Source organism: Talpa occidentalis, unplaced genomic scaffold (genome assembly GCF_014898055.3).
Source record: "Talpa occidentalis isolate TD23 unplaced genomic scaffold, MPIMG_talOcc4v2.1 talOcc4.7, whole genome shotgun sequence".
In the NCBI taxonomy this organism is placed as follows: Eukaryota; Metazoa; Chordata; class Mammalia; order Eulipotyphla; family Talpidae; genus Talpa; species Talpa occidentalis.
The window spans coordinates 45,425,243-45,446,814 of record NW_023605083.1 but is presented as its reverse complement, the minus strand read 5'-3'; the positions used below and the strand labels follow the sequence as shown (position 1 = coordinate 45,446,814).

Genomic DNA, 21,572 nt, shown 5'->3' with positions numbered 1-21,572 from the left:
CAGCTGAAGCCACTGTTGCTCTAGAACAAGGACTGGCAAACCTTAGCCTGCTGCCTGATTTTATAACTAAAGTTTTATTGGAACAGAATCAAACTCATTAGTTTAGTGGGCTTTGCATCCAACAGCAGAGTATAGTAGTCGCAATAGACTGCATGGCCTACAAAAGCCTTAAGTATTTTCTCTCTGATTGAAAAAAATAATTGTGAGCACCTCTCCCCCATAGAAGAAGACTGAACATTGAAAAACCAATAGTAACGCTTGCACCATTTATATTGTACCTAGCTTAGGACCCTCAGAATGAACACAGAGATAAGTGTTAGAATAGTGAGAGAATGGATGACCTGCGTTCCTTCAGCAGTACTCCATAAACATTGCTTTGCACAACAGAACTTTGATAGGAAGTGAACATTGGTAAACTCTAGATTATATCCCTAGCAGTACCTCCAAATATCATGCAAAAAATGTCTATTATTTAAGATGGTATAAATGACTAGAAATGTTTATGAGTTCATTCAGCTTTGAGCACACATGTCTCAGCTTTTGCTCCATCATAGTGCCTGGTGATCTGGTGTGATAGAGTGTGATAGAATTGAACAATCAGCTGGACCAAAGGTACGGTTGAAGCTTTAAAGGGCCTAATAGAATGTGTACTTGATTAGAAGACAACTCCAATCTCAGGCACGGGGGTCGCAAGTGTGCCCAGGAGCCTTGCTATTTCTGTGTAACCCTTAAGTTCGTTCAGATTACTTTGACACCCTGTCTCCCAAACAGCTCTTGGATTCTGATTGGCTGATGATGATGTTCTTCACTCTTTCCAAACCTTCTTAATTTAGACTAATGAACTGAATTTTGATCTGTAAATTACTTCCATTTGGTTAACATGTTCAACTCCTCTTTGTCAAAAAAAAGTTTTGGTCCTACAGAACTGCTATCCATGTTTAAGTGACCTAACAACAGAGACCTGCTTTAATCAGCCACCTTTTGCTCATAGCTGACTTGTGACTACTGTCAGCTCATAGCTGACAGTGACTACCTCTCTGTCTGCACTGTAGTATGGTATTTATTGCATGTTTATCTCCATTGCTAGAGTGCAAGCTCCTTGCAGACAGAATTCTACCCTTTTTTATTTGTGGTTCCCACTCAGTGCTAAGCACAGTGCCGAACTTTCAGTGTGGGCTTTCAGTGAATGTCAAATAAATGAGTAGTGAGTAATATAAGAATAGGTCAGTTCTGTGTCTTTTCCTAATTTCTTCCCATCCTTCTTTTCTCTTCTTTTCTGCCTGTTCAAACCCCATTCTGCGTGCACCATGTTACTCCTCCCCCACCTCTTCTCTATAGTATTCTCTAGTGACTATAATTCATAATCATCTCTCCCTTCTTATTGCATTCATAGTTAGCAGCTCACAATTTGGCACTTAATTATTTCTTAATTGATTCATCTGTGCTATCTTTGCTTTCCAGGTAGCCTGATGTCCCTAAAGGCAGAGAATATATATATTTTAATGTATTTTGTACCAGCTCCTTATACCAACGCTCCCTCCCACCCCACCCCACTCCACTCAAAGTGCATTGGAGAGGCTCCCCTGGTGGTGCAGGCAGTTGAGCACAACACTGTGAGGCCGTCTGCAGCCTCTGCAGCACTGGTTCGGTCCCAGCTGGCTGGCGAGAATCCCACATGGCGCAGCAGACCTCTCCTGTCTCGCCCGCTGCTCCCCTCAGCAGCGTGTTTCGGTCAGTCTGCCTGTTCTGTTCCCCCCCTCTGTCTCTGGTGAATCCTCTCACCCTCATGCACATCAGGCCTGTACCCCGGTTCTTGTATGCATGAATAACTAATTCTTTTTTTTTTAAGATTTTATTTATACAAGAACCGGGGTACAGGCCCGATGTGTGGGAGGGTGAGAGGATTCACCAGAGACAGAGCGGGGAACAGAACAGGCAGAATGACCAAAACACGCTGCTGAGGGGAGCAGCGGGCGAGACAGGAGAGGTCTGCCTTGCCATGTGGGTTGCTCCACAGCCGGCGGGGATCAACCCAACACTGCGGAGGCTGTAAACAGCTTCACAGCACTGTGCTCAACAGCCTGCGCCACCAGGGAGGCCCTGAATAACTAAATCCTTTTTTTTAAAAAAGTGCATTAGAATTTAATCTATAACTGATTTTCAGTAAATATGTGCGAAATAACTGAATTAAGTATTGTCATTTCAAGACAGGCAGACTGGAATAAAAGGCAGCCTGATGTGTGCTAGAAGCATAAAAATTGTGTCAAAATTAGTCAGCAGCTTTGAAAATTATCTTTTCAGAGATTAATTAATTAACAAAGCCAAAGAAGCAAATAGAAAAAGACCTGTTCTTTCCTTCTTCTTCCCTTTTTTCTCTCTGTCTCTCATTGTCTGTATATGTCTCTCAGGTCAATTTATTTGTTTGCACAACAGTCCTTAGAACCTATTTGCTGTAATCTAACCCTGGTTCTGTAGTCTGCCTGTCATCATTGTTTAGTCTGTTCCCCATTTGATGCTGGTGGTCTCTTTATGTTAGACATCAACTGCCCATATATGAGATACATAAGATACTGAAATATCTACCAAATGCAGTGACAGGGTTTTGTTTTTTTTTTAAATGAGATGCTTAATTTGGCTTATAAATCTGACTTTTTGGTTTTGTTTAGTTCTTTGGAAAAGAAAAATTAAAATACATAATCTTAGTCTTCTCCATTATCCAACAGAATATTCTCCCTTCAGTAGTTTTCATAAACTCTGAGATTGTCACCTCCCTCCTACCACTGGGATCATTGTTTCAGTCTGAATTTGGTGTTAAAATAACGTCTTATGAACAAAATACCTATAATAGGTACTGCACCTCTTTGAACTCTGATCATGGTATACCAGGTGTTCAAGAGAAAAAAAAGAAATTGATTTGCCCTCCACAAAATGACTCTTCAGGAGCTGGAAATGTTTGTGTAATGAGTAATCCAGCTAGTGTAGCTAACCAGCCTAACCAGATGACCAGCCAGGTTCATTTCAGCAATAGGATCTGCCAGATGAAGGAAGGATCTGCCACCAAGACTTACAGAGTTCATTTTAACAATTTCTTTTACTTTTTTTCTTGAACCCTTATGATTACATAGCAACTGTCCAATAACCATGTTTCTGGTTTCTCTTTAGCTGCTGCTGCTTTTGACAGTGTCAAATAAGATAACCTGGCATGATCTAGCTTTTAGCTCCCCAAAGACTGTTCCTCTCACAATGAGGTCTTCTTAATTTTTTTTAAAAATGAAGCTGACCTAATTTTTCTAACCTTCTTTTCAATAATTAAAAATGTGAAATTCTAACCAGAATCATTTTCTATACCAGGTCTTCATCTGAAGACCTAAGCTCTGAATTGAATTCTCAATAGGGGGTCCCAGTAAGGGTTGCACAAGCCTAGCACACACCCCTTAAATTTAGTCTGCACATTGAATGCCCTAAGGTACTGTTTTCTTTTACCTTACTATATTTGGTTGAATTTATACCAAATGTCAGATTTCTTTTTCCACATAGCACCCACAGGGATTTACCTCCTGTCATTGTAATTGCTAAGGGTTGTATACCTACAACCTCTCTTAAAAATTTTTACCCCAGCTTTAATATGCTATATTTTGCTTGCCAAATCATCTCTAATTTTTTGTGTGTATTTCCTTCGTTAAAAAAGAACTTGAAGTTTTAGTTACCATGCTATTCTTGGTTTAGAGTTCAAGTATACCCTTCCAGTCATAGGTGGTGGTGTTTTCTCTTTTTAATTAAAAAAAAAATTTAATAGATTCTCATTACATGTCAAATTGAAGCATAAATTAAAATTGAAGGTCAGTTTAAAACTGTGAATGACAAACTTGTCAAAACTAAGGAACAGTTAGAATCTTTTTTTTTTTTTTTTTTTATAGAGGCATGTTTTATTTATTTATTTGTTTGTTTGTTCGTTTGTTTCGTTTATACATGCACTGGGTACAGTCAGAAGCACAGGAGGGTGAGAGAATTCACTAGAGCCAGAGCGGGGAGCAGAGCAGGCAGAAGGACCGAAGTACACTGCTGAGGGGAGCAGCGGGCGGCAGGAGAGGTCTGCGCGCCATGTGGGACCCTCCTCTGGTGGCCGGGGAGCAGCCGGGGATCGAACCGGCGCCGCAGAGGCTGCGGGCAGCTTCGCAACCCAGCACTCAACCGCTGCGCCTCCGGGGAGGCCCCAGTTAGAATCTTTTTAAAAAACATATTCAAGATAGAAAATGTTTTGTTTAATTTGATCTGAGCATGTGATTTTAGTGATGTTTTAGCTTTCATATGTAGATTTTTTAAAGATTTATTTATTTATGCATACAAGAGCTGGGGTACAGGCCAGAGGTACAGGGCGTGGGGTGGTGGTGAGAGGATTCTCCAGAGACAGAGCTGGGAACAGAACAGGCAGACTGACTGAGGCACACTGCTGAGGGGAGCAGCAGGCGAGACAGGAGAGGTCTGCGCGCCATGTGGGTTGCTCTCTGGCCACCTGGGGATCGAACTCATGCTGCAGAGGCTGCGGATTACTTCATAGTGCGGTGCTTAACCCCTTGTGCCACCAGGGAGGCCCCCGCGTGTATAGACTTTTAATCATTTAAAGTAATGCATTACATCTTGTTGCAGAATCTTTCTCTCTCTCTCTCTCTCTCTCTCTTTCTTCCTCTCTTCCTCTCTTCCTCTCTTCCTCTCCTCCTCTCCTCTCTTCCTCTCTTCCTCTCTTCTTCTCTCTCTTCCTCGCTCTCTCTCTTTCTCTCCTCTCTCTTTCTCTTTCTCTCTCTCTCTCTTTCTCTCTTTCTCTTTCTTTTTCTCTTTCTTTCTCTCTTTCTTTCTCTCTCTCTCTATCTCTCTCTCTCCCCCTTTCTGTCAGGGGTTATCCTGAAGTTAAAGATACAAGAATTTATTAGCTAGAAGTTGCAATTATGCTAATGAGCATAATTTCCTTAATTCTTTTATGCAGATCAGTCATCTTACAGAAGGATGTTTTGTAGATAATCACCACGGTTTAGAGAGAGTTCACATAGTTTCACAGAAAATGACTGCCAAATATACATTTATCCTTCCCTATTAAACACCATTTCTCCTCTTCATATAACCCTTTCTTACCTCCAATTGAGAAAACTCCTTGTAGGCATGGACCCTATGCTGTGAACCTTTATACCCTTACCACCTACTGAAATGTCATGGTCAAGATGTGTTCTTAAATTCCAGATGACCCTGAGTTTTTCTGGTGGTAGCAAAAGAACTATTGAGCTTTTATGCCATACATCTCTTTGTTGCCCCATTGTCACTGAAAACCACCAGAAACCTATTTCTTCCAGTGAAGAGATTGTATCAGAATTGTCTTTTAATAAGGTACCACTCCCTTGGTCTGCCCTGGATTAGAGAAAATTCCAAGGCTGGAAAGCTTGACACTGACAGGCATAAATGGATGTATTTTTGTGGACAGAACCTAAGAACAGGAAGCACAATTGCTAAATGACGTTAAACAAATCTTGCCTTTCCTTTCTGTTTTGTCTTTACATTTGTCAGAGGCATTTTAAATTCAGAATTTAGTTTTTACATAATGCCAGCCAGTAATAGTCCAGAAAGGTAATTATATAAAAATGGTAACTAACAACCCCTCCTCCTCCCATTGCTTTCTCTTAAAAGGTTTAACTTGATATTCTCACCACTCCAGTATTTTCCACAAAATAGTTTTAATGGTCTCTGACCTCATGGACTATGAGCCCTAATTGGGCAAGCACACTTGGAAAAATGTTTGTTTTTTTTTTTTTAAATCACTATCAAGTTATCAATTATTAGATGTCTCAAAGCAATGGCAAGTCATTAAATTCCCATGAAGGGATTGAAGTGAGTTTGATCAATGAAACTTCGTGTTTTGTAAACATGCCTTGTCTCTTAGATGGTTAAATAAATCCCACATATGCCTTGGAAACCTTCTCTCCCTGACATCCGGAGAGAGCAACTGCCAGCCACTTGTTACACATACATTGCCTTGGAAATGTACCTTGTGCCTGTCACCATAGCAACACCCTGAGAATGACCTCAGCAGCCACTCAAAATCATTCCTACAAAACAAATCATAGCTATAATTAACTCTCTGAATTTACTCTGCAGTATGTGTGTTCAGACTTCAGTGTTTCTTTGTAAAAGGCTAAATGAATGGAATAATCCATTGTGACCCATTGCCCCTCTTCCCCCCGACCCCATATTCCACCAGAGTTTTCCAGCAGAGTATGAAATGTTTCAATGGGAAATGCAATTCAGTTAAGAGGTTATTCCATTACTTTTACCCAGAATGTGGCTAGAATCAACAAGTGAGGATGCACTAATCTTACGATGCCAGAACTCTATTTTAAGGGAATAGAGTGGCTAAGTAAATGTGAACTACAGATAGTGCACTGAGTGCCTCCATGTCCCCTACCTACACTCGTAGTGAGGGCAGCATGTGGAGTTGGGGACTAGCCATATAGGAGCTCTGCATGCTGTTCTCTCCTTGGCAGTGAAAAACACAGATTTTGGTTACCTGCATGTTTGCTTCAGAACAGTTTGCTCCACAAATGGTTGCATATCCTCAGTCGTGTCTTAGATTCAAAACCACTAAGGTTTCTAATCTAATCTCAAAGTGAAAAAACACATTATATGTCTTTCTTCTCTTTGATTGGGGTTATTTTATTGTTGTTTGTCTTGTTTTGGGGTGGTTTTGGTTCTAGTTGATGCTTGATGCAACTAGCAGACCATTTCTTTCAGCTTATTTTCTTTTCTTTAGGTTAATTTAACTTTATTACTCCAAATTCAGTGAGCCTCTGTCATCCAAATGAGGCAAAGCAGAAGGAACATTGGAAAGGCAAGAAAGGCAGAAAGGCAAAGCAAGAATTGTAGTTCACTTTCAAGTTAATCAGAAATATACGGATCATCTGTAATGACTGTCTCCTTGCCATGAACTATGTCCAAACCTGCACAGTGAACAGGCAGAAGAGTACCTGGCAGTCAGCAAGTGCTCAGTATAAGTTAGTTGTTATGTTGATGTTGTTACTGTGTGAGCTATAGTGACATTGAAAAGGCGCAAAAGAAATTGAACAGGGAAAATCCTCTTGCAGGTGTGAATGTTTTAGGTGTTTAGCTGGTATTTCTCCGTGCCCCAGATTCGATGAAAGACATCACTGACAATATTTTAGGAGAGCCTCTAAACCTTTGTAAGTGGTGCTTTCAGTCACTGGTGTTCTCTTATTCTGTCTTACCCAAGCATGTTTTTCAGGATGCTGAACTGATCCTTTTAAATTGAAGAGAGACTAGCAAGGTTCTTGCTGTGCAGTGCAACAGGTCATTTCCTATTTCATGTGCTGGTTCTTGAAATCCTCATGAGCAAATACACATTGACATTTAAATGTGGAGTTACAATGAGTAGTCTGTTTATTAATTCATCTTCAAGAAACAGAAAACCACAATTTCTTTTTACCAGAGAAACAAAACAGCACCTGTATATAAGAATTAGTCACCCTCTGTTCTGACATTTGTGGATAATACTGAATAGTAATGGTTCATTGGGTGCTGTATTTCTGAATAAACTTGCCTAGTGTAAATTTGAATTTCTCTGAGACCTCTTAGTTAATTTTTTGCATATAGTAGTTAAATAAATGCTGATCTTGTGGGTTTCAAAATATACATTCAAGTTGTTCAAATTATGGAGCTGATAAACCAGATTAATTCCATCTATACAGAGAAACCAGTTGATTTTACATTTCTGGTGTGATGAGAATGTTTATCTGTGAATGAGATATACACCAATTCCCCCGAACATGGACTCATTAGCCCCATCAGATGATTGTAAGGCCATGGCAAGATATTGAGTAAAATTTAGAACAACTCCATTTTTATATTTCCTTCTTGTCTCTCACATTTGTATTCTCCTAGCCTCCCCTTTTTATCCCCTAACCAGTTTTATAATAATTAAAGCCATCAGGCTGCTTTCTATCAGTCAATATTAAACAAATAGTCAGCTAGAAAATCCTTGATGTGTTTGGGATAAAGCCACTAGAATATTGTTGCTTTGTTACAGGATTTTGCAAGTTGATACTTTTTTTAACTTTAAAGAATTGATACACCTCCAAATAGGCAATTATTTCTTTGTTCAAGTCAGATTTAGCTCTATTATTTTATTCCACAATTCTCTTTTTCGCAGTGGTTAGTTTCAAATTTAGCAATATCATCAGTAGAAATGATACAAAAGTAATGCTATACGTACCAGCATAGGAAATTTATCCATTCATCCTTCCGTCCATCCACCCAACAAAGAGTCATTAAGTATTAATGCAGAAATAATGATGGGTGAGACAAAGTCCGTATCCTAGGTAGGTCATGTCAGTTGAGTATTTGTGATCTTGCTGAGTTACAAAGTGTTTTTGCATTGGAATTTCCGTTACATGTCTCAGAACTCACTGTGTCTTATTTGTGGGCATGAAGATACTTAAGATTTATCTTCTTCCACATATATTAGTGGCTCCACATTTTCTTTACATCCTGTTTTCACATGATTTGCTTATTGTTTTGACTTTGTATTTGCTGTTTCAAAACCATATGTATGTTCTATAAGAGGCCATGGAGAGCACAGTTACTCTTTGAGGTCCTGAAGATGCTGCACAGAACACCTGTTTGTCATCAGTTATGTCAAATTATGTCATTCCCAAAGTTGCAAATTATCTTTTGCACTTTGGGGGAAAAAAAGAAGTGAATGGAAAATAACATTTGTGAAATGACCCAATTATACTGATAGAGAAAATGCGGTTGCCAGGGGTTAGGATTGGGGGAGGTAGCAATGCCTTTTCTTTGTTTTGTTTTGGTTTGTCTTTGTGGAGATACAAACAGTTCTGTAGCCTCATTGTTGTGCTGGTGGCATGGATGTCTGCATGTGATAAAATTTTATAGAACTAAACACTCAAAAAGTGTGTGTGTGCATGTATGTGATGTGTGTGTGTATGAAAACTGATGAAATCTAAATAAAATGTAGATAATAGTGTTGGATCAATGCCCATTTCCTAGTGTTAATAATATATTATGGTTACAAAGGATGTTATCATTGGGGAGAGCTGGGTGAGGGATATAGGAGAATTCTCTGTAATGCTTTGCAAATTTCTTGTGAGTCTAAAATTATTTCAAAATAAAAAAATAATAAAATATATATAAACAGATAAATTTAAAATGTAGGTATGGTGACACTAAACACTGAGAATTTCTGACTTCAGACATTATTATTACAATAACTAGAAATTTTGTGGTTTCACATTAAGCATGAATGACTTGGGCTTTGAACAGAATTTAGGGCATAAGGAAATACAGACCAGGACATGTTCTGCAAAAGGGGGGAATGCATCCTGACCCTGTAACTCTTTTACCTGTTTATGTATAGAAATAAAATTTGCATAAATTATTCAAAAATTATTTGCCTTAAACTCTGCCTTTATCTGCTAAACAAATAGAGGGCAGCAGACTGATTTAATTTCTTTTATTACCCGTGTCTACTTATTATATGGATTCTAAGTATAGTGGGAGAAGAAATGAGAAATATAATGAGGCAGGTAATCCATTGTTTGGTAGTTGGCTGTGATGAATGGGAGGTTGACTTGATCTTTTGACTTCCCAAACTTATCTACTACTTTCTGATACTTCCCTTTTCCCCACTTCTCTCTCATTCATTTTTGCCCTTTTCATGGGTAGATTTGGTGTGATGTTACTATTAACTGTCTTTTTGTGTCTTCTTTCCTCTAGCTATCTTAATGACTTGGACCGTGTTGCTGACCCTTCCTACCTGCCTACACAACAAGATGTGCTTAGAGTTCGAGTCCCCACCACAGGGATCATCGAATACCCCTTTGACTTACAAAGTGTCATTTTCAGGTAGTAACTGGTCCATACAATTCACTTCCCAGCTTTTATGCCTTGATTACATTTTACATTTAGTGAACTATAAAGTTGAAGTCATGGAGGTTTTAAGACAACATTATTTTTGAACCAGTTACCAATACATACATGAACAGAATATGTGCCTAAAAGAGGAAGCAGTGGAAAGATGTGTGGGACGATTTCTCATTTCATATTAAATCACTAATAATCATGAAGTCTTAGTTTGTTGGTGGTTAGACAAAATCAGTTACTCAAACATTGGTCCCAGCTATAACTTTTTTGCAAACTGTTTTAACTATGAGGAGGGTAGATAGAATTTTAGATTTAAGATGCATGAATGACCTTATGTTGCTTAAATAATGGAAAATAATATGCTGTCAGAAGTTTTTTTTTGTTGTTTCCGCAAAGTTCTCTGCTATCATTGCAAATTTTTTCAGCAGCAATAAAAATATGGAAATTTTATTTATGAAATAAGTTGCTTGAAAATTTTCAAACTTCTGTTGATTAGCCTTGTCTAAATATACATAGGAAAATGGAGTGGAAATTTATTACTTCCTCCCTCGCTGCTGCTATTCTGTGGATAAGACTTAAGCTGAAATATTCCCTTTTTTAAAAAAAGATTTATTTATTTATTTATGCATACAAGAACTGGGGTGTAGGCCAGAGGTAAGTGTGGGGGGAACTGAGAGGATTCACCAGAGACAGAGTGGGGAGCAGAACAGGTAGATTGAGCAAAATACACTATTGAGGGGAGCAGCGGGGGAGACAGGAGAGGTCTACTGCGCCATGTGGGTTAGCTCCCCGGCCAAGGATCGAACTCGTGCTGCAGTGTCTGTCGATAGCTTCACAGTGCTGAGACTTAACCCCTTGCACCACCCCTCTTATTTTTAAAGAAGAAAAAAAAAACAAAACTGATGTATTTTCATTTGATCTCTATTGCACATCATTTGCTTCTACTTTTGAATAAGAACCATGCCGTGCTTTGAACAGTGAAGCCATGTTAATGTGTTTTTGAGTGTAAAGAGTCTAATTCCTTGGGAAAGCCCTTTCCATTGAAGATGACTACATTCAACAGAGACTTGGAAAGTGGAAGAAGGGTAATTTGCTCCTGTGTCACTGCCATATGACTCTGCTGAGCAGGCCTTTGTCATTTCCCGCCAAAGCAGTGTGTGCCTTAATTCTAATCAGGATCTGCACCGGTGGTTGCATCTGTCTGCCATATGCAATTCAAATAGACATTCATAAAGTGGATGGGATTTTGGAAATATTTTTGAACCTCAGTTTTTTCATCTATCAAATGGTTCTGTTAGATCATCACCAGGTTCCTTGTACCTGCAGTTTTGTGCATTACTTCAGTTTGAGTTCATAGCATTTAGAGACCTTTAATTTGAGACACACAAATTTCTGTTATAACCGTATTACAGAGTATTTTCAAAAATCATACGGCATTTCATGGAGCTTTTCATGGCCTGATTGCTTTATAATTAGTGAATCCTGAAACTGAGTTATTATTACATCTTGGCTTTCCTACATTTTATACATTATTTAAAGGGCTTTTTTTTTTTTTTTTTTTTTTGCCATCACAGTGAAAGTAATGACTTGGAAGAATAATTTCCTGCCACCATCATAAGCATCTTACAGGGCTTAGTGTGACAGGATTTCATGGAATGAGGATTTCATGTAAATTAGTTGCACTCTGTATCAGAGAACAGCTAATGTTTTAAAACTTTTAGGGACCCACAAGTTCTAGTTTTGATGTCTGTAGTTTAGAGTCTCCTTTACTCCATTCTTTATCTCCTCGGATACCTCTTTAGTGCCTTAGCAAACTTAGAAGCAGTCACTGGAGAATCCTTGATTTCTTTAAGTTTCATGCTTAGAGGCAGGAAAATACCAAGAACAACTGCAATCTTCAACGAATGCTTAAAGGGCCATACTCTCAAATTTTTGTACATTAAACTCTGATTCTCTAAAAGGTTTGTATCCTGTGAACGTCATACACTGTTTGGTCAAGATAGGGATACAACAATTCAAAGAACCTTCAATTCAGTGCCAACTACTGCTATGTATTTTCTTATTGCATGGTATATAATGATAATGCACATTATCATGCAAATTAACTTATATTAGTGTTAGTTGCTGAGTAGTAACTTAGCACAGAGTTGATGTGTTAAAAAACAAGTCCTGGAAATAGTTTAAATGATGGCCTTTTTTAACATCTTGATGTTTTATCCACTTTAATAGGTTAGCAACTTGTTTTATGCATAGCATAATTGAACTGTATTATCTCACATCACTGAAACTGTCCCAAATTTTACCAATTTTGTAAAGGGAAAAAGTCCAAAATATTTACCCTGGTGATGAAGGCTCAGTGGAGTTGTGTTTGAAGCATCTCACACACCTGCATTGAAACATACAGCATCTTATATCTTTTAAATATATTTGCAGCCATTTCTAGCATCCTTGAAAAATACATGAGGATCCTCATTTGCATTTTATAAGAAACTGAACTAAATATTTGCCATTAGAGCTTAACATGAATAAAACTCATTTTTGTCTGAGTCTTTAGTGCTTGATGAAATAAACTCCATTTTGCTTGCCTTGGCAGTAGACTCTTCACTGGCAAAGTTATTTTCATAAATACCTAGCAACTTTCTAATATTACAGTGATTTATTACTCAGACTGTGCTGACTTTGTTCGGTGATAAAAATTTAGTAGATCTTCAATAAGTATTAATTGATTTGGATGGCCATTCTCCTTAGAGAGTTTGTTAGTAAAGATATATTGATTTTTTCCTTATGTGCTATTAATACAAATATTGTTAACCTTACAGAATGGTCGATGTGGGGGGCCAAAGATCAGAGAGAAGAAAATGGATACACTGCTTTGAAAATGTCACCTCTATCATGTTTCTAGTAGCGCTTAGTGAATATGATCAAGTTCTCGTGGAATCAGACAATGAGGTGAGTGCTCTTCAGGATGGCAGTAGATTATAATTTTAATGTCTGATACAAATAAATGATAGGAAGTAGGGCATAGGATAAACTGACTTTATTGATTTCTTGACTATTGATTAGGAGATTTTTTTAAATAACCAAAAAATAACCCTGTGGTATCTCACTCCACTCTGAATTAAGCTTTTTGTCAGATGTATGAGTCTTTAATCAGTCACTACTTAATACATATAACACTGTGCAGAGGTTATGAAAATGACATGGAAATCCCAAGGCTAATTATCAGATCATTTCATAGACTTCTTCCTATAGGATGGAATCAGGAATGTTGGAGTGAGTCAGCCTGTTATGTTTTGTTTTCATTTTGTTTAAATTCATTGTTTGTACTCAAAATCTCTTTTGGCAAATGTGAGTGACTTTGCAGCAGGACTCCAAATCAGTTTGTTATGGAGCCATGAAGTGTTTGGGTGATGTGGCCTTTCTGCTCTCACAGTTCTATAGGGTTAGTGCATAACTTTGTCGCTGTGAAGCAGTGAGTGATTGAAAAGTATCTTTGACATACCTGTCTGGAGAACTGATTCATTATTGTAATCTCCTTCCAATTACATTTTACAGCATACTACTTGAAAAGAGGTATAAATTTGGTTTTTGAGACTCAGTGATGAGTCTAGAGTTGATTATGAAGGATAACTAAGGGGCATAGAATACTATGACTTTGAGCTGGATTTCAGTTGTGTGTGTTGGAGATTGGAGAAGATACCCTGATATACTGCTAGGGGCCGAGATGGCAGACTGACAGCTGATAATGAGTATTAAATATTCTCCTCATAGGGTAGAAAATAAAGAAAAGGAAGTAAATTATCCCCAGTAGCTAGTTAAGATCTGTAAAGTATTTTTATAATACTGTACATTTTTTTTTATTTTATAGAGGCATGTTTTATTTATTTATTTGTTTGTTTGTTCGTTTGTTTCGTTTATACATGCACTGGGTACAGTCAGAAGCGCGGGAGGGTGAGAGAATTCACCAGAGCCAGAGCAGGGAGCAGAGCAGGCAGAAGGACCGAAGTACACTGCTGAGGGGAGCAGCGGGCGGCAGGAGAGGTCTGCGCACCATGTGGGACCCTCCTCTGGTGGCCGGGGAGCAGCCAGGAATTGAACCGGCGCTGCAGAGGCTGCGGGCAGCTTCGCAACCCAGCGCTCAACCGCTGCGCCACCGGGGAGGCCCATAATACTGTACATTTTTTAGGTACACACGAATTCTGGTCTTGGTCCCTTTTAAATACTTCTCTTCAGGTATGCATATCCATTTAAATACATACAGACTTCAGGATTATGGGAGATTTAGTGGTAGATGTGGTATGTAACATACATGTGAAGAGGTGTGAATCTACACCCCTGCAACACACAGTGTTATAAACCAATGCTACCTCTGTTAAAAAATAATGCAATTTAAAAAGTAAAATAAAATAAAATAAAATGCATATGTAGTCCGCCACAGGTTTTGTTTGAATATAGGATTAATAAAGAGTTCCTAAACCAGTACTCATATATTACTGAGAGTTACTTTATCGTGTAATTAAGAATTTTTTCTAGGTTAAAGTAGATGGGCTTTTTAAACAAAGAATTTCTTTTTAGAGATGTTTTTACTCTCTGTGGCTATAGTGCTAAGTGCCTGAAAAGCATTTTAAAATATATGAAAATCAATTATCTAAATTTAAGTTAAGAAGTTGCCATCAGAATTTTAGCTGTAATTCTGTATGTATTTATGCTTTCCTTTCTTGTTACATAATCCTTGGATGTAGTTTTTTAAACATAGTACATGCGAATTTTGGACATAGACATGGGACAACACTTTGATTTCTTTCACTGTTGAATCATAACAATATACTTTGAGGGTGCCTACTTAATATATTCTGGGTTCCAGGGTATCTAAAAGAGATACAAAAGCAAAAATACAAACAAATAAAACAATTTTGCCATAAAGGACCTGGCAAAAGAGATGCTTTCTTCAGAATGGGGGTTTGGGGAAAGGTCATCATTAGGTCATCACTTATCTCCAGTAAAATAGAACTTAAGACATTTATCAACTGCAAAGAAAATGTAAGAAGCACACTTAGTTTTATTTACATCACAGTTTACTTTATAGCTGGAAGACAAGAATTTGTCAATATATAGATAAATACATTGTATTTATCAAGAAACATTTGTTGTGATTGAATGCTAATCATTTTTATCATTTTAAAATTTGCTAAATAGAAAAGAAAGTAGATTCCTTATGTAGCTTACCTATTCCTTATGTAGCTCATCCTACAACATAAATTTACTTCTTCAACTATCTGAATATTACAGATCACTTACCAATGCCATTTTTCATAAGACATTGCTTGTGGAGATTAGATTTTTTGAGCAGAAGTATATTGTGTATTGTTTTGACTAAGATGACATTGTTTTGGTTATCACACATCAGAGTTTCCATGGGTGCTTTCCATTTAGTGTAGGTACAATGTACTTGTAAAAATATTTCCCCAGTTTTGTCTAGCGAGGCAGGTGCTCCAAATTAAAACAATAAACCTATCGGGTTTTTTTATTAGGATTTCTCTAATCACTTTTGAATATTATCAAAGTTTAGCTTGTCATTCTGTGAAATTAGTCTTTTTATCGTGTTCTTTTTCTCAGACCCCAAATCAAGCTTAATGGTAGTGTTAAAGATGATCTTATTATTTCATCCATATTTGCCACAACCATCATTGTTTGTAATTAGGGAACAATGGCAAAATCATTTTTAATGTCAGGATGTAGTCACATTATCCCTTATTTGCCCCCCCATATTAATAGATGAAAATGGCATCACCCCTCTACTTTCTTAAATCGTTAATAAAAACGAGAATTCTACTTTCCCAAATTTTCTGACTTCGGTGAGACAAAACTGAAATAAACTCAAACATTTTATTCTTTGTTTTAAAATCTGATGCTCATAGCTTAAATCCAAAGTAGACTTTGTTGTACCTCCCTTGGTATATATTTGTGAGAAAAACTTGGGAATGGATACTGACAGCTTTCCTCTCTATACTGGGCAACTGTGGGAAATGCATTGCAGACCCCAAGCAAAAGCTACTAAGGGAAGTATTTTAGATACTGCTTTTGCTTTTAGTATTTTCAAAATTTTATATATTCATCTTTAAATTTTATGTAAATCTTCCTAGATTCTCAGCCTTCCTAGAGTTTGGGGCATATTTTTTTTCCCAAATTGAATTGTATCATCAAATGACGGGCTGGAATAATCAGGACTGTGACTGTGATGGTTTGCATATTGCCTTTGCTATCTTATTTTCTTTGTGACAGTACCAATACAGAGCCAACTCTTCAGCAATAATTCTTTCATAGCTATGTTATTTCAGTCCCTCTGGAAGTCCAGAGCACACTGTAAGCTATCCACATAAAATATTTCAGTTTATCAATGTGTATACAAATTCTTTTTTATTTTGTTATATGAATATCTGACTCATGGACTGACAAAACTCTATAGAATCTCAAACATCTTTTCTCGATTTCTTTTTTAAATAAGTACTTTTGACTTGCATGAATTCTTTTGAAATGGTCACAACAATTGGGTCTTAGTTTTATTAAATTACCAAGGTATTTCCTTATACTCCAAGCCCTTTTTGAATCAAGATGGATTCCCAACATTGGTTCCCATAAACATGTATCCTAATCTGGCTGTTAAAGTTGTCTGTTGATTTAAAAAACAAATGAACAAACAGTAAAAGGAGTAAACATTTATAATATGTTGACCTTTTGTGCTTGTTCAAAACTTGCTTCAACCATTACTCATAGAAGAATGGAGATTAGGCCTTTGCCTAGGTCACTCCAAGACCAATCCCTGCCCTTCTGGACTAGCTTGCTTTCTCCTCCCATACTTTCCCATACTTTCCCATACTCCTCCCATACTTTCTCCTCCCATACATACAGAAGCTAGAGAAGCAAACTCAGAGAAAAAAGAATAGAGGTGACCCAGAACACAGAAGTAGAGTGAAAATCTTGTCCATTCAGGAAGGAAATAAAATAACTCTTCTCTACTTCTAAGCACTTACAGATAACACTAGACCAACCAGAGTCCCTTACTGCTAATTCAGAGTTCCTGTATCACTCATTTCATTTTGAACTATCGTAAAGCATATAATCTAAAATACTTCATTTCCTTTAGATATTATTTCTTCTCTCCTGGGTTTTAAAATAAAGCCATTTTGAATTTAGTCAACTGCAACCAAAGTCTGAACATTTTCTTTGAAAGTGTGAAATATGTACTTTGTTCTACTCTAAAAATTCCAAGTGAGCTTTGGGAATTGTCTTCAGAGGTAATACAGCTTTGTGAAGGGGAACTTACTGAAATTAAGGGGAAAAAATTCTAACTCCAAAGAAAGTTCTAAAGAAAATTTGCAAATAGTTCAAAGTTAGAACTTAAAATTTCTGACTCAGTTGGATTGACTCTGACCCTCCTTTATACTCAAATTATGAAATCACAAACTGTATCTTGTTCCTCAGCCTTTGGTGATCTTATCAGATTCACAACTAGATTCTCAGGGTTATTTTTGAATTACCCTTTTTTTTTATATTTACCCCCTTTCCAATTTCCTCATTGCTTTGTTCATTTCCAGTCATTTACCCTTTTAAAACCCCATCACTCCTTTCAACTTTAGCATTTCTTGTTATTATACTTCTCAATGTCTTTATTCGTATCGCTTGATAGAAACTGGAGAAAAGGTTTTCTGACCATCATTTATGAGTTTTAAACTAGAGACCTACATTCATTGCTGGTAATGGTGTGAGGAAGCAGACACACATGCACACCATTTGTGTAAATGTATACTGGAAATTTTTTTTTCAAAGATTTATTTATTTATACAAGAACCAGGGTATAGGCCAGATGTGCAGGAGGGTGAGAGGATTCACCAGAGGAAACAGAACAGGCAGACTGACAAAATACACTGCTAAGGGGAGCAGTGGGCACGACAGGAGAGGTCTGCCGCACGACAGGAGAGGTCTGTGGCACCCTCGCCGGCTGGCCGCGATCAAACCGGCGCTGCAGAGACTGCGGATAGCTTCACAGTGCTGTGCTCAACCACCTGAGCCACCAGGGGAGGCCTTATACTGGAAATTTTTTAAAGACTAAACCTTTATCAGTATAATTGCTGAACCTATATCAATATAATTAAAACATGTATTATATGAAAAAGATTTCAAACAAAAAAGTATATTTAGGGTAATCTGATTTCTATAATCCTAAGTACACAAACACACACATATATTTATATGTTATAGGTAATGTTGTTATTATAAGGAAGGTTATTAGTCCCCCGAAGCAAAGAATTTTAAAATATTTTCTGCTGAGAACAAGATGTGAATAGTGACTGTTGTCATTAAGTGATAGTACTATAAATAATAACTCATACAATTTTTTAAAGTAAATTAAGACTTCTGATTTTAGCTGTCATTTACCAACTTTGTACATTTTTCCTTTGGATTATCTATGTCTTGCTGATTTGTAGGAGATCCTTCTGCTCTTTGAATATTTATTAGATGTGACATCTTGAAATGTTATGTTAATTGCAAATATCTTTTTCTACTTTATAGCCTTATTCTCAATTGTGTCTTTTGATCAATTAATTGTAAATTTTAGTATAGTAAAATATAATAAAAATTTTAATTTTCCTATATGGTTTTCTGTTTGTGGGTATCTACATATATGTATATATAGTATTGATAGAATAAAGTAAATCACATGTAAAATCTGGATGAAAGGACAGTAAGGATTGGAGGGTGATATTAAGAAATGAAATACAAATTATACATAGAAATCATATAAGGAACCATATACAGTCATGCATCATTCCTGGTGGTAATCCATAAAGTTGGTCAAGCATCTCTTAGCAACTGATGAAAGGATATAATTCATGGTGTCTTATATATTTACTGTATCTTTAACATAAAAACAAGTTAAACATGGTACTGGATCCAAATGACCCTGTCTGAAACTCCATAAAGAGATGCTGTGAAAGGCAGTAAATTACATCCACAATAACACCCAGAACAATCATAAGGACTGTTCTGTTTCTTGGGTTTCCCTCTATGTAAGTCAGTACTGTAGTGTCAGAGTTACTGATGGGTCAGTATCGTGTGATCTTAAATACATGGCTTGATTTAAATTAAACTAGGGGGATTCCCCTAGTGGCGCAGGCGGTTGATCGAAGTGCTGTGAGGCTGTCTGCAGCCTCTGCAGCACCAGTTCGATCCCAGCTGGCTGGCGAGGGTCCCACATGGTAGGGCAGACCTCTCCTGTCTCACCCGCTGCTCCCCTCAGCAGTGTATGTCCGTCAGTCTGCCTGTTCTGTTCCCCGCTCTGTCTCTGGTGAATCCTCTCACCCTCCTGTGAATCTGGCCTGTACCCTGGTTCTTGTATAAATGAATAAATAAATCTTTAAAAAAAAAAAAAAAGAATTAAACTAGGAAAACAGGTAGGGAAGTGAGTTTTGTTTACTTTCATTTTTATAAAGTACCTCAGTGATAAATGAGAGTATAAAATTATAGTGAAATTAACATTTTGACTTACATACTTTAAATCTTTATTTTCACAGAAATAGTATAATGCAAACACACTTAAGGACTGTGTTATTTTTTTCTCTCCCTTCCCAGAAGCAGCCATTGGCCTTAAGTTGGCTTTTATCTAAGCGTATTTGTTCAGTTTTTTACTATACATATGTGTTGATAAATAATATATAACACTGGATTTTAAATATTAAGCATGATTGTAATTTTTATTGAAATGACTTCATTTTACAAATGAAAAATTTTACTTAGCATTGTTTTTGAGATTTTTTTTTTGCCACACATGATTGTAATTCATTTATTTAGACCACATAAAGTTCCATTAAGTGGTTATGCAATGTGTGTTTCACGTACTTTACAGCCAGTCAAGGTAAAGCTTGCTTCTCTTCTTCCTCATCGCAGCTCCCAATGTAGAGTTGTATGCATGTGTACAAACACACACACACACACATGCACAACATATTCTGGACATTAACATTTGCCAGTGTATGTTTAGAAATTATCTCTCTCTACATGATTTATCTTTTACTTTGTTTATCAAGAAGGGTTTTATTTTTACTGTGTTCTACTCATTTCCTTTATTGGTTGTATTGTATTTTATTCAGAAATTCTTTTTCTTCCCCGAGAATATGAAGATACATCCTTTATTTTCTTTTAGAAGTAATGTGGTTTTGCTTTTCTGAGGTGTGTTTCAGTGTGTAGGAAGTAAGGGTTTAATAGTTTCTTGACATATTTCTGTTTCATTATGCCAGTACCAGTTAGTGAATAGTAAATCTGTTATCTCTCTCTGCTTGTGGGATTTTTAACCTTTTACATTATGAAATACATACACATATATAAAGGACTCAAATAAGAAAATACACATCATACTGATTTATCATAAAACATCTGTGTGTCTAACACCCTGTCAAGAAATAGAGCATTGCAAAGACCCCTGAAGCCCTTCTGGTGCCATCCCCTAGCAGGTAACTGTTTTTTTATGGTAACCATTTCTCTGTTTTTCTTTTCATTTTTAATACTTAAATATGCATCCGTAAACATTGTTGTTTAGTTTTTACTTTTGTTTAACTTTTATATAAAGAGAAATAGTGTGAGTTTTGAACTTTATATAGACAGTATGCTGTTCTGAACTTTTATACAAACTTTTGTGTCTGGTTTCTTTTACTCAACACTGTGTTTGTAAAGTCTGTACATTCTCTATAATATTCGTTTGTTCACATTTCCATATAGTATTATGTTCATGAAAATACCACAATCTATTTATTCATTCTACTACTTTTGGACTTTTGGCATGTTTCCAGTTGCCGATACTACAAACAATGCTACTACAACTATTCAGGTTAATGTCTTGGTGCACTTGGGTACACATTCTGTGGGATATATACTGAGGAGCAGAATCTCAAGCACATAGGGAAAACCTAGTTTCAACTTCGATACTGTCAAGTGTTCTCCTAAGTGTCTATACCAGTTTACATTCCCACCAGTAATGCCTGAAACTTCCCAATCACTTCCCATCTCTGCCAATCTTTGGTATCATCAGCCTTTTTCATTTTAGCCCTTTGATAACTAAAAAACCTGAGCTGCAGTTGCAATGTGTGCCTGTTTACTTGGGCATACTCTTACTTCTCGTATATAGCCCTCTGTCAAAGCAGAGATTGGTCACTAGAGCTCTTCTGGCTCTTTGCTGCCACCTCCAGAAATAGCACATGGAAGTCACCCCCAAATCCTCGACTCACTTCTCTAAACTTGTCCTTCCCCAAATCCTGCCCAAATAATGTATTTTTTAGCTCTCTGTTTCCTCTAACCAGAAGTATTTTTTAGTTCTTCTGGTTATCCTCCTTCCCATTGATATCAATAAATTTATGACTTGGGTACATAAGTTTTATTACCTGAGTTTTTCTCTGAGTTCTCTTTGATCTATTTACTATCCTGTACCAATATAAAAGTTATCTATTCACTAATTTTGTAATAATCTAGATTATCTGGTGCATCAAATCTGTCTACCTTCAGAATTTTCCTGGCTATTCTTGCTTCATTTACTCTTTCATTTGAATTTTGAATTGTCAAATTCCAAAAACCAAATTTGGTTGGCA

The 21,572-nt window shown here is 37.0% G+C and overlaps 1 protein-coding gene across 4 annotated transcripts in view; it reads left to right on the top strand.

Annotated features, from left to right (window-relative positions):
• LOC119232758 (guanine nucleotide-binding protein G(q) subunit alpha) overlaps nucleotides 1-21,572 on the top strand; it is a 418,504-nt gene that overhangs the window by 323,176 nt on the left and 73,756 nt on the right. For all 4 annotated transcript variants that reach the window (XM_054689835.1, XM_054689834.1, XM_054689836.1 and 1 more), the window contains 2 exons: nucleotides 9,790-9,918; nucleotides 12,756-12,885. In XM_054689835.1, the coding sequence (XP_054545810.1) occupies nucleotides 9,790-9,918; nucleotides 12,756-12,885 (259 nt within the window). The remainder of the gene's footprint in view (nucleotides 1-9,789; nucleotides 9,919-12,755; nucleotides 12,886-21,572) is intronic.